The sequence below is a fragment of the Seriola dumerili genome, unplaced genomic scaffold, assembly GCF_002260705.1.
Source record: "Seriola dumerili isolate Sdu_G_001 unplaced genomic scaffold, Sdu_1.0 BDQW01002927.1, whole genome shotgun sequence".
In the NCBI taxonomy this organism is placed as follows: domain Eukaryota; kingdom Metazoa; phylum Chordata; class Actinopteri; order Carangiformes; family Carangidae; genus Seriola; species Seriola dumerili.
Genome location: NW_019177182.1, coordinates 467,276 through 480,849, shown reverse-complemented (window position 1 = coordinate 480,849; position 13,574 = coordinate 467,276). Strand labels below are relative to the sequence as shown.

The following is a 13,574-nucleotide window of genomic DNA, read 5'->3' as shown; positions in this document are numbered from 1 at the left end:
CTCTCACACTCTCACACACTCTCACACTCTCTCACACTCTCACACACTCTCACACTCTCACACTCTCACACACACTCTCACACTCTCACACTCTCACACACTCACACACTCTCTCACACTCTCACACACTCTCACACTCTCACACACTCTCACACTCTCTCTCTCTCTCACACACTCTCACACACTCTCACACACTCTCACTCTCTCACACACTCTCACACACTCACACACTCTCACACTCTCACACACACTCTCACACACTCTCACTCTCTCACTCTCACACACTCTCACACACTCTCACAAACTCACTCTCACACACTCTCACACACACTCTCACTCTCACACACTCTCACACTCTCACACACACTCACACAAACTCTCACACACTCTCACACTCTCACACTCTCACACACTCACACACACTCTCACACACTCACACACACTCACACACTCACACACTCACACACACTGACACACTCTCACACACACACTCTCACACTCCCACTCTCACACTCTCTCACACACACACTCTCACTCTCACACTCTCTCTCACAGTCTCACTCTCTCACTCACACTCTCACACTCTCACACTCACTCTCTCACTCTCACACTCTCACACTCTCACTCTCACACACTCACACTCTCACACTCTCACACTCTCACTCTCACACTCACTCTCACTCTCACACACTCTCTCTCACACTCTCACACTCTCACTCACTCTCACTCTCACTCTCACACTCACTCTCACACTCTCACTCTCACTCACACACTCACACTCTCACACTCTCACACTCACTCTCACTCTCACACTCACTCTCACACTCTCTCACTCTCACTCACACACTCACACTCTCACACACTCACACTCTCACTCTCACACACACTCACACTCTCACACACTCACACTCTCACTCTCACTCTCACACTCTCTCACTCTCACTCTCACACACTCTCACTCTCACACTCTCACACTCTCACACTCACTCTCACTCTCACACTCACTCTCACACTCTCTCACTCTCACTCACACACTCACACTCTCACACACTCACACTCTCACTCTCACACACACTCACACTCTCACACACTCACACTCTCACTCTCACTCTCACACTCTCTCACTCTCACTCTCACACACACTCACACTCTCACACACTCACACTCTCACACTCTCTCACACTCAGAAAAACTACGACTTCGAAACGTTGAAAAAGTGAAACTGACTAAAACACAGAGAGAAAGTGGAATATATATTTAAACACTTTCTGTTACCGACCTCTTCTTCTTCTTCTTCTTCTTCTTCTTCTTCACTGGTTTCTAACGGTGCAGCTTTTGTTCTCACACCTCTACAGCTCAGACACGACCTTGGTGACTTGGACTTGAACTCTGACGACTTGGGACTCGAGCTGGACTCCGGGTTTACTCACCGCCACAAAGATGTTTGGTCCTGAATGTGAAAGACATGGACAAAATATTAGGAACCCTTGACTTTATAACACAGTCTCACACACCTGAAGCTCCTGCCTCAAACATGGCCGACTACCAGTAGAGAAAAAAGGCTTGTGTCTCTGTCACAAAGATGCAAATAAAGTGTAAATAAAGTGTGAATGAGTCTTATTCATTCACACACACTCACAGTGGCATTCAAATGTGTGTGTGTGTGCGTTGGACGAAGTGTGTCGCGTAAGATAACATCTCTGTTTTGTTTGGAGGCCGTTTCCTTCTGCAGAGATCATTTCCATAAACACAAATACTAACGAGGACGCCCCCCCCCCGTCTCTGCAGTCAGATCATGGGACGTCACGTGTCTCTGAACAAACTGTGTTCACTGAAAGAGACTGACGTGTCTCAGCTGGAGCAGCACGAATCAACCAATCAGACGCTCCGAAGGTAAACCTGCGAGGATGAGAGGAAGTTAGTCTGAGTGTGATCAGCTGTTTCCTGTCCTACACAGCAGTTCAGGTGGAGATAACCTGGTTCTACAGAGAACAACACAACCAGGTTTTAGAACATGATGATGAAGATCTGTTAAACTACAGAGGCCGGAGACAAAACTGACGGAGCAGCAGCCATTTTGTTTTCAGGTTGTCTGTCTCAGTAACTTCTCCACGTGTGTAAAAACATTCACAAGGACTCAGAGATAACTGATTAGATTTTGGCGGCTAAAGGTCAAAGGTCAGACTTCACAGCAGCTTGTTTCATTTGAAGGGAACCTGGAGTCAGACTTTAGTGAAGGTGTTTTGTGCCACTGGTCCAGATGCGTTCACGTTGATGACACTGATTAATGAGGAGACAGGGAACCTCGTCGTTTCACTCCTTCAGTATAAAAGTGGCGAAGGACGTGTCGTCATTATTCTCTCTGTTCTGATGTGTTCGGTCCAACCAACAGTCAGAAACACAAACATGCTGAAACAGGTGGATCAGGATCACAGTGTCAAATGATCAGTCATTGACCTTTGACCTTTCACACTACAGCAGTCGAAAAGTGTGTGCGCTCTGGTCTGAGGTCAGTGTGAGGTGTAGACGTCAGCTGACCCACTAACAGCAGTAATGTGTGTGTGTGTTGCAGGTTGCTGAAGGGTCAGAGGTCAGAGGTCATCATGCAGACTATAAAGTGTGTGGTTGTGGGTGACGGAGCTGTGGGGAAGACCTGCCTCCTCATCTCCTACACCACCGGAGCTTTTCCCAAAGAGTACATCCCCACGGTGTTCGACAACTACAGCAGCCAGGTGTGTGTGTGTGTGTGTGTGTGTGTGTGTGTGTGTGTCTTGAAGGACGTGTACCAAACACGCAGACTACAGTTCCCAGCATGCACAGTACCTCTGTTGTATAGTGATACACATCTGCACCAGAGTCTCACGTACACTCTGACCCAGTGTGTGTGTGTGTGTGTGTGTGTGTGTGTGGTGCATTCAGGTGACGGTCGACGGCAGGATCATCAGTCTGAACCTTTGGGACACAGCAGGTCAGGAGGAGTACGATCGGCTGAGGACGCTGTCCTACCCACAGACCAACGTCTTCATCATCTGCTTCTCCATCTCCAGCCCGGCCTCGTACGAGAATGTCAAACACAAGTGGCACCCAGAGGTCAGAGGTCAAAGTCTGCCCGGCAACTCGTTATTCATTTAAACAGCTTTTAATAGGTGTTGTTATGGCAACACTTTATAATGCAGCCTGTGACATCACTTATAACATACTGACCGGTTCCTGCTGGTTCTCACAGAGGAAGAAACGCTGTGGAGAACATGAGGAACAACAACTGAGTGTTCTACTAAAAAAAGTCGTAACATTAAAAGAAAAATTTGTTAAAAGAAAATGTTGTAAAATTATAAGAAAAAAGTCGTAACATCAAAAGAAAAAAAGTAGTAACATTACAAAAAAAAAGTTGTAACATTAAAAGAAAAAAAGTCGTAATATTACAAGATAAAAGTCGTAACATTACAAGAAAAAAGTCGTAACATTAAAAGAAAAAGTCGTAACATTAAAATAAAATGTAAAATTACAAGATAAAAGTGGTAACATTAAAAGAAAAAAAGTCGTAATATTACAAGATAAAAGTCATAACATTACAAGAAAAAAGTCGTAACATTAAAAGAAAAAGTCGTAACATTAAAATAAAATGTAAAATTACAAGATAAAAGTCGTAACATTAAAATAAAAAAAGTCGTAATATTACAAGATAAAAGTCATAACATTACAAGAAAAAAGTCGTAACATTAAAAGAAAAAGTCGTAACATTAAAATAAAATGTAAAATTACAAGAAAAAAGTCGTAACATTAAAAGAAAAAAGTCGTAATATTACAAGATAAAAGTCGTAACATTACAGGAAAAAAGTCATAACATGAATGAATGAATGAATGAATGAATTAAAAGAAAAAAGTCGTAACATTACAAGAAAAAAATCGTAACATTAAAAGAAAAAAGTCGTAACATTAAAAGAAAAAAAGTAGTAACCTTATAAGAAAAAAAGTTGTAACATTAAAAGAAAAAAGTCGTAACATTACAAGAAAAAAAATAGTAACCTTATAAGAAAAAAAGTCGTAACATTACAAGAAGAAAGTCGTAACATTACAAGAAAAAAGTTGTAACATTAAAAGAAAAAAAGTAGTAACCTTATAAGAAAAAAAGTAGTAACCTTATAAGAAAAAAAGTCGTAACGTTAAAAGAAAAAAGTCGTAACATTACAAGAAAAAAAATAATAACCTCATAAGAAAAAAAGTCGTAACATTACAAGAAAAAAGTCGTAACATAACAAGAAAAAAGTCGTAATGTTACAAGAACAAAAGTCGTAATATTACAAGAAAAAGTTGTAAGGTTACAAGAAAAAAGTCATAACATTAAAAGAAAAAAGTCGTAACATCACAAAAAAAAAGTTGTAACATTAAAAGAAAAAGTCGTAACATTAAAATAAAATGTAAAATTACAAGAAAAAAGTTGTAACATTAAAAGAAAAAAAGTCATAATATTACAAGATAAAAGTCGTAACATTACAAGAAAAAAGTCGTAACATTAAAAGAAAAAAAATTGTAATATTACAAGAAAAAAGTTGTAACATTAAAAGAAAAAGTCGTAACATTAAAATAAAATGTAAAATTACAAGAAAAAAGTGGTAACATTAAAAGAAAAAAAGTTGTAATATTACAAGATAAAAGTCGTAACATTACAAGAAAAAAGTCGTAACATTAAAAGAAAAAAAATTGTAATATTACAAGAAAAAAGTCGTGACATTAAAAGAAAAAAAATTGTAATATTACAAGAAAAAAGTTGTAACATTAAAAGAAAAAGTCGTAACATTAAAATAAAATGTAAAATTACAAGAAAAAAGTGGTAACATTAAAAGAAAAAAAGTTGTAATATTACTAGATAAAAGTCGTAACATTACAAGAAAAAAGTCGTAACATTAAAAGAAAAAAAATTGTAATATTACAAGAAAAAAGTTGTAACATTACAAGAAAAAAGTTGTAACATTATAAGAAAAAAAGTAGTAACCTTATAAGAAAAAAAGTTGTAACATTACAAGAAAAAAGTTTTTTTTACGAGAATTAAAAATATAACATTTTGAGAGAAAAGAACATCACCTTTAGGAATATCACATCAAACACTAAACCAGATCAGTCAGTGCAGCCTGAGCTTTATGAAACCTAAAGTAGACCTTCACAGGAAGCGTTCTACATTTTACTAACCACCACCATCATCATCATCATCCTCAGGTGTCCCACCATTGTCCAGGCGTTCCCATCCTCCTGGTCGGCACAAAGAGCGACCTCCGAAACGACGCCGAGATCCAGAAGAAGCTGAAGGATCAGAACCAAACGCCCGTCACCCACCAGCAGGGCACTGCCCTCGCCCGCCAGATCCATGCCATCCGCTACCTGGAGTGTTCAGCCCTCAACCAGGACGGCATAAAAGACGTGTTCACCGAGGCCGTGAGGGCCTTCCTCAACCCGCAGCCCACCGTCAGCAAGAGGTCCTGCGTCCTGCTGTAGGACCGAGACTCCGCCGGCAGGACCTGACGGGACTTGAAGGGACTTGATGGGACTTGACGGGACTTGATGGGACCTGATGGGACTTGAAGGGACTTTTATCTTTTAATTAGAAAAGATTCAGGGCTCAGGGTGGGGGGTGTTGGTGGGGGAGGTGGGGGGCGCGGGGCAGGAGCAACTCATTCAAACACTTTGGGCTTCAGATTTTTTGGTTGGAAAAGATTTTTTGGGGGTGGAGTTTTATTTGAGAACGTCTTCACCTTCACCCATCAAATCATTTAAACTCACAGTCAAGCTGTTGTCATGAACACAACTTTGTGTATCTGTTGTCATGACAACTGCACCAGTGTGAAGTAGAGATTTGATGGAGGGTCATAATCAGTCCAGACACTGTTTTATCTGTATTTTCTATTTGCCTATAAAATATTAAAATCCTGAGAACTCAAAATGTTTTTATTCTTATCTGAAATAAAATCAAAAATCTGATCTGAACCAACTGTTTTTATACCTGAGCAGGTGTTACCACTAAAAGGAGGGGGGGGGCAAAACAAATGCTGATATCCAGACAACACACCTAGAGCTCCCCCTGGAGGCCTGGAGTGTTTGTTTTGTACTTCCATGTGTTGTTGTTTCTGTGTTAGCAGCGTGTTGGCCCTCGTCAGCCACTGTACATCTGAACTCAGTCTTCATTCAGTGACTGTATCAGCTGGATGTGATGTTGACAGAATCTGTCACAGTCAGGAGGTGAAAACATAATCAGCTCCACCCACAGCTGTGACACCTGAGAATAATAATCTGATGATTTAATGTGAAAGTCTGAATACATTTATGATTCTTATTTGCCGTCACTTGTACCACAGTATGTTCGCTGTGTGGTGTTCGTACTTCTACTTCAGTAAAACATCGGAGAACTTCCTCTGCCCTCTGTCAGACAGGTGTGTGGTGTGTTGGTCAGGTAAATGAAGTTGGGGGGAAGTTTAATAAATGACCTGCAGAAAAAACAACTTCCCCAAACCATGAAAGAGCTGTTATGGTGTCAGGTGATAAAATAATCAAATCATGTGACCTCACTCAGGGTCGAACACTGAGCGTGTCTGCAGGTCTGATTTCTGTTCCATTAATTATTGATCGTTGTTCCCTGAAGAGACGTTCAGTTCAATCTCAGAGGAAACAAATACTCACAAGTCACTGATCTACATCGACTCATGATTTCAGCTGCTGGATGTTCAGAGTTTCTGTTGATCTGGGGTTAAAATTTAAACTCAGTTCATTCAGCTGAAGACAGACCGGGACCACGCAGACCCTGAAACCTCCAAATACCACAGAATTAGTGAAGCAGAAGAGTTCATGGAAACACTGCAGATATAATAAATATAAAAACTGATCAAACTCATTCACCTCATGACTCTGAGTCTGATTTCTGTGAAACTCAGAAGAATCTCAGTGTGTTTCTGTTTCTCCTCCGTTCAGGATGTTGTCTTTTCCTCCGGAGCGTCTCCTCGGAGACAGGGAGCCACTTCCTCTTCCTGTCCCTCATCTCCTGCTGAAGCTTCTCTGACTTTAAGTTAACGAGAGATATACGAGGCACAGGGAAGATGGCCGACAGCTGCTTTTAGACTGAGTCTTGGTCCTGAGGACAAAGGTCCATTTTAGTCTCAGTCACAGAGTCTAGTGTTTGTCAAGAGTCAAGACTTTAAATGTGGCGGTCACTTTGAGTTTCAGTCATTATTGAATTTACAACACAGGCTTCAAATAAAGATGGACGCCACAGATTTCTGAAGCTGCTCCACCGTTGCCATCATGGCAGTGTCTGACTCCGTCCCCTAACTCCCAGCTAATCTAAATATGGGCAAAGAGGAGGGGCATGGGTGGAGCTGAGACAGTGGTGCATACACTCACCCACCTGTCACTCAAAGAGGCCACACCCCCAATCCTCCATAACTTTAGCCCTTAATAAAATGTAAACAGGCGAGTTATATAAACAGGTGTCATGAAGGAGGAAATTAGCTCTAGAGTCCAAAACAGTTTTTGTACCAGGCTGTAAACATGTTGATTTCTGCTGTAAAGTTGGACATTTTAACATGGGAGTCTATGGGGACTGACTCACTGTTGGAGCCAGACTCTAGTGGTCGTTAGAGGAACTGCAGGTTAATTGTTTTCTGGAGGTTGATGATTGGTTTACAAGACTGAGCAGTGTTACTTTTTCATCCTCTCATGCTGAACTGAGGACGGACTGGACGCTCAGCGACTCACTAGGCTAGGACGCGACAGGCTAGGGCTGGTTAGCATGCTAACATCAGTAGAATAAGAGCTAGATATGGAAGCAAAATAAATAAAACATTGACATTGCTTTCCAATGTTGGAGACAGCTGTTGGTGGGTGGAGGAATGAAGTTCGATACTTATTCACGTTTTCTAGACTGGGGAGTAAACTGCTAATGCTAACGTTGGCTATGAAGCAATAGCAAAAACACAAATATTGCTCCTTCAATCAAAACTGCTTTCCAAGATTTCACCACCGATAAACACAGCTTCACAGAGACACTCAAGTCAGGCTGCAGGGGTCCAGATGTGCCACAGGGGGCGCTGTGCAGCAGAGAGTACAGACTCACTCCCACAGCTGGAGGGAACCACAGACTGAACCTTTAAACCAGGTCTGAAGAGTTATAAGGATGAAGCTCCACACGCAGCAAAACACACACACACACACACACACACACACACACACACACACACACACACACACACACACACACCACAGCAACACACACACACACACACACACAGCTCAGAGCCTCCTCTCTTCTGATTGGCCCACTGACCTGTTGTTACTAGAGCTGCAGAGAGAAGCCTGAGAGAGGAGATGTAAAACTACACTGAGATGGTTTTTATATCTTCTGATGGATCAACACTTCAAATAAAACACAGAAGAAGAAACATGGCGCTTTAATAACAATCATGGTTATTGATGAACTGATCAGGTCCTGATGTTAACATCTCTGTTTGGCCTTAATTCAGACTCCCCTGCATCATGAGGAATGAGCAGATTTCAGGTAAAAACACTCAGAGAAACCAAATCCTGCAAGGTTTGGATGGTGGGTCCAGGTGGGCGGGGCTTGGTGACTGCTTTGTTGTGACATCACAAAGTTCCAGAAGTCCTGACGGCTGGTTTTAAGGCTCAGTTTCTGAATACAGGCTGTGTGCATTTCTCTGTGGACTGAGGCTTTGATACTTTCACAGTATTAATATAGAAGCTAGAGCTGATCTATAATCACACTACACATGGACACAGACCTTTACACTGGAGGAGCTTTAAGTCCAGTTATAAACTCCTTTACAACAAAGGTTCAGGGCTGAGCTCATTTCTAGGTAATTCTATTTTTTACTTGTCTTTGACTGTTTGTAGCTTCTTGTTGTTGTTGTTGTCTCTTTTTAAACTGATCATTTATTATCAGCTGATTGTAGGACATTATCAGTTGTGTTGTTTTTGTTATTGACCGTTTTAATTATTCACACATGTAAAGAAAGAACTAGGGACGGGGTCGAGAATTGGCAACAGCTGTAAACTCTGTGCGTCTCCATGTGAAACTTTAGTCTCTATTTATTAAATCAATTTAAAAAAGAAAAACTAATTCAGAGGGATTTCAACTTGATTTATTTGTAATCCTGAGTGTTGGTCCACTGCAGCTCACATCTGTAAAGTGTAATGTTGATCTGCTGAGTTCAGGTGTTAGCGCTGTGACGTCTCCATGACGGCAGGTAGACGCAGGTGTCTGAAGGGGAAACTGGAGCCGCTTCCTCGTTCACTGTGTTTCATTCAGTCGCTTGTAAACAGGTTGTTTTTTTGAAGGATTTCTCAGGAAACTCATTTTATTGTCAAATCACTTTCACTAAACTCACTCAGCTGAGTGTGGCCTGGCCAGAAACACTAATTAATTATATCTAATCAGCTGTGTGACGTTTGGCTTCCTCCAGACCAACAGAATGACTGAATAATTGCACCCCCTTACTTCTTCCAGACTTTCTGAAGTCTTCTGTGGACCTGGACTCAGCAGGTCTGTACGTGTCTGCAAACTTCCCGACACACCACGAAGTCCAGGTGTGTCTGGAGTGATCAGGTCAAAGCTGAATCTCCCTGCAGAGCCGACCAAAGGCTCAGAGACACTTCTCACATAATGTTCAGGTAAAATCTCAACCTCAAGTTCCTGACGGTCCTTGAAGTGTCCCTCAGTATCGTTTGTCTTCAGGCGGCGTCGCCACGATCACCTCTTTGTTCCCAAAGTCCCAGAGGGCCGTCACGTGGAAGGCCATGTTGGAGAAGACCACCAGGTACTCGAAGAAGGCGAACAGGGTGTAGACTGTGGGGGGGGGCAGAGTTTCTGTTAATGAGGATTAAGGCCTAAAAGCCTTTTGAACAGACAGTTTGTAGTTTGTGTGTGAACAGCTGCTTCATGAACCTGAAGGCCGAGCTGAGCTGAGACGGTCTGGTCTACGGAGGATTTTCTCTTTGTGTCACCAGCTGGTAACGCACAGACAAAATCCTCCATAGACCAGACCGTCTGATTTCAGTTCGCCCTGCGACGTAAGACCACGCCCCCGTGGACCAGGTCCTCTGAAGGACCGGACTCTGACCGGGACTCAGCTCCAGTCTGATCCTGGTTCAGAGACCTCAGAATCTGGACTGATCCGGATCAGGCGGACTCGGACACGTACCTCCTGTCTCGCAGTAGTTGTTGTGACGTCTGAAGAAGTACGCCGCGGCCGCACAACAGCTGACGTTGAACAGGAAGAGACGCACTTTCCATCGATACGACGTCACTTCCTGAGATACGGAGAGAAACAGAACCGGTTTGTAGATAATGACCACAGAAGAAGAGGCGCCCTGAAGTGATGTGTTCATGATAATCAGGGTTTTGAACTTCATTAGTGAACAGGACAAAGTTCAGAAACACGTGATGATCTATATTTATGTGTAAACAGGAACGTGACTGAGTATTAAACATCTGCAGTGACTGACATCCAGAGGCGGAGCCAGGGGGCGTGGCTTAGGACCCTCAGTGTCTCTGACTCGACCCCAAGATCAATGAAGCTCTTTGATCAACTGTTTCACTTTAGACTCTTCATTTACATTTTATCATCTGTTCATAACTTCTTATTTATTTCCTGTGTGTGTAGATATGTTTCTCTCTCCCTGTCAACAAATCAATATTTATATAAATCAGCTAAATCTATAGAAATAATGTTCTCTGGATGCTACTGTCTTTCTATTCAACCAATGATCCACAATAATGATGTTAGTAAATGTCAGTACGACCTGTCGTGACTCTGTTACAGGCCTTTAAATGAAGTGATGGCCTCAGGTTCTCCAGGACTTGCAACAGAATAAAGAACATTAACAGCTGGTTCCTCGTTGAATCAGCTGATGAAGGTTTCCTGGACACATCGCGTCATGTGACCGACGGTGAGGAGCAGAGGTTAGATGAAGATGAAGTGGTGTGAATGACTCTGTCAGCAGGTTTTCTCTGTGTATGTGTGTGTGTGTGTGTGTGTGTGTGTGTGTGTGTGTGTGTGGTTTAAAAAGCGGGGGGGGGGGGCTGAAACAGGGAACGACCAAAATAATGTTTGAGTCAGACGTTAAATTTGGAACTCGGTGTATTTCCTGCTCGAGCGTTAGAACTGATCTGAGTTCAGAGAAAACTTCCACGTCTGGTTCCCGCTCTGCTCACATCATGTTGCTGAGGAACAGGATCATGGTCTTCACTTCTCTTTTCTCTTAAATCTTTATCTAAAACACACACCGCTGCACGTCGGTCTGAGGCTGAGAGCGAGAACAGGCTGAACCCGGCAAGGAAACCTTCAACCTCCTCCTCAGTGATCAGTTACACCTCCTCAGGACCCTCCAGAACCTCCTTTGGGACACAATGAATCCCTTCAAGGAGTCAGAGAACCTCCTCAATCCATCACTCCACCAGGACTCGTAGGTCGGGTACCATACCATAAACACTTAGTCCTGGGCTTAAGTCTGAGTTCACCGTGAGACGTTCCTGTCTCTCTCCCTCTGGGGAGAAATCTGAATCCCTGACTCTGAATAAAAGAAGAAATGGGTCACATCAAGTATCACCAGCCTCCTTCAGACCCTCCATGACTCCATGAACCTCCGCAGGGACCAACAGAACCTACTCTCCTGCTTAAAGGAGCTCTTTGTAAGTTAAGCCATTGCTATATATCGTTAGCATTAGCAACTGTTTACTGACCAGTCTAGAAGAGACGTTGTGAGTTCAGCATCAAACTTCATTCCTTTACTCTATAAAACATCTGTCTCCAGAGGTGATGAGTTATAACAGCAAACAGCTGTTAATGCTAACGTTAGCTATGTAGCAACAGCATAACTTACAAAAAGCTCCTAAGCATGATGCAAGGACATGAAGAAACCCTTCAAGCACCACTAGAGCGAAGGTAAGAACCACTAACACTCCTCTGCTTCCACTAGAACTTCAGCAGCACCAAAACCCTCTCAAGAACCATGTGTTCCTCCTCCAGAACTTGAAGAACCACCTCAAGGGCCAAGACAACCTACGCAAAACGGCTCAAGGCGGACTGAGGCAGCTGGACACGAAAGGACTCTCACAGCACCCCTGGGACTTGTCCTCAAACCTCCTCAAAGACCCCAAACGCTCCTCATTGCTTCTAGCACCACAAAACCTCCACAGTACCTGTAAAAACTTCAGGCACTTCTTAAACCACCACAAGAGCCACTGACCGTCCTAAAGGAGCCGTACAACCCTCTGAAACTCCTCCAGCTCTCCTGGAAACCTCCTAAACCACCCAACAACCCCCCACAGCTCTGTCCCAAGGTGTTTCGTGTCCAAAACAATAAAAAAAACCTACTCTGTGTTCATGAAGTGGATCTGCAGCTCTGCAGCGCCCTCTGCAGGTGGAACCTCATCACCGCCATGCTTTAAGACCTAAACCGACATCTTGCTGCCTGATCGATCAGTGCTCAATCTGTCAAGACATTCATATGGATATTTTGTCAATGTTCATCAATATGTGATGTTTAATACAATGCTCCAATGCATTACATGAAAAACCACCGTCACATGTCTGACATAAAACCTGCCGTGACTCCAGGGTCCACAGAGCCGCTCTTCACTCTTCTGCTGCTACATGCTTCCTCAGCTGCACCGCTGGACAACCACAGCGCCGAGGACTGAGACACCAGAGCCTGAATGTTTCATGACATTTCTTCATTAAACTAAAACAAACTGTAACTTCAGCAGCTGACAGGAGGTTGCTCACGGTCACATGATGACAGAGGACACGCACAGGCGCCGCCTCGCTCTCTGCGTCGACCTGCAGCTGTACGAACCAGCGCCGCTCGTCACGTGTCACAGAGCTGCTGTGACTGAAGCTGCAAACTCAAACTTTTTCTTCACGAAACTTGAGTTTTTGTCGACATTTTTACAAATTGTACAAAAACAAAAAGTCACATTCATTTTAATGTGAATGTTCTACGCTCTCATCATTTCAGACGGCCTTTTGCAGTACTTGTCATTTTATATAATATTTCATATAGATATACAGAGTGTATATATATATATATATATATATATATATATATGTATATGTGTGTGTATGTGTGTGTGTATATATATTTTTATATTCATTGGTTAATAATACAAAACCATATCAGAGACATCTGGTGAGAACAGAGCAGAGGGAGGAGGGGGTTTGTTTACCTCTGGGTTCACATAGTATCTCCTGATCACCTGCCACAGCCAGCATGTAATGAGCATGTGCAGCAGCGAGCTCGCTATGAACACGATGAACCCGTTTTTATGAACACCTGCGGAGACAAACAGCTGGTCACCACGTCCACAGAGTAAATGTAAACAGTCAACACTTTGTAGAAAGGTTTTACAAAGAGAGACAAGAGATCGGTGTTAACCCCCGACTCCAGGACCGGGGTCAGCTGACCGCGTGTGACTCACTGTACGTTTCTGTGGACGACACGTATGTGAGCAGCAGCAGGCCGGTGTTCTCGGCGAGGCTGCAGAGGAGCGCCAGCCCGCTCAGCAGCAGCTCCGG

The 13,574-nt window shown here is 43.1% G+C and overlaps 3 protein-coding genes across 5 annotated transcripts in view; 1 reads left to right on the top strand and 2 right to left on the bottom strand.

Moving 5' to 3' along the window:
- LOC111239518 (stromal interaction molecule 1-like) overlaps positions 1–1,309 on the bottom strand; it is a 35,617-nt gene extending 34,308 nt beyond the window's left edge. For both annotated transcript variants that reach the window (XM_022769409.1, XM_022769410.1), the window contains exon 1: positions 1,280–1,309. The gene's annotated coding sequence lies outside the window, so the exon portion shown is untranslated. The remainder of the gene's footprint in view (positions 1–1,279) is intronic.
- The window catches only part of LOC111239519 (rho-related GTP-binding protein RhoG-like), an 18,003-nt gene extending 12,429 nt beyond the window's left edge, over positions 1–5,574 (top strand). The window contains exons 2-4 of the mRNA XM_022769411.1: positions 2,573–2,732; positions 2,920–3,090; positions 5,215–5,574. Of these exons, the coding sequence (XP_022625132.1) occupies positions 2,604–2,732; positions 2,920–3,090; positions 5,215–5,490 (576 nt within the window). The 5' untranslated portion in view covers positions 2,573–2,603 and the 3' untranslated portion in view covers positions 5,491–5,574. The remainder of the gene's footprint in view (positions 1–2,572; positions 2,733–2,919; positions 3,091–5,214) is intronic.
- Positions 5,575–8,736: 3,162 nt separating this feature from the next.
- The window catches only part of LOC111239489 (post-GPI attachment to proteins factor 2-like), a 7,250-nt gene continuing 2,412 nt past the window's right edge, over positions 8,737–13,574 (bottom strand). For both annotated transcript variants that reach the window (XM_022769376.1, XM_022769375.1), the window contains exons 4-7: positions 13,478–13,574; positions 13,226–13,332; positions 10,200–10,308; positions 8,737–9,844 (exon numbers count right to left, since the gene is read on the bottom strand). The exon at positions 13,478–13,574 is cut by the window's right edge and continues 153 nt beyond it. In XM_022769376.1, the coding sequence (XP_022625097.1) occupies positions 9,714–9,844; positions 10,200–10,308; positions 13,226–13,332; positions 13,478–13,574 (444 nt within the window). In that variant the 3' untranslated portion in view covers positions 8,737–9,713. The remainder of the gene's footprint in view (positions 9,845–10,199; positions 10,309–13,225; positions 13,333–13,477) is intronic.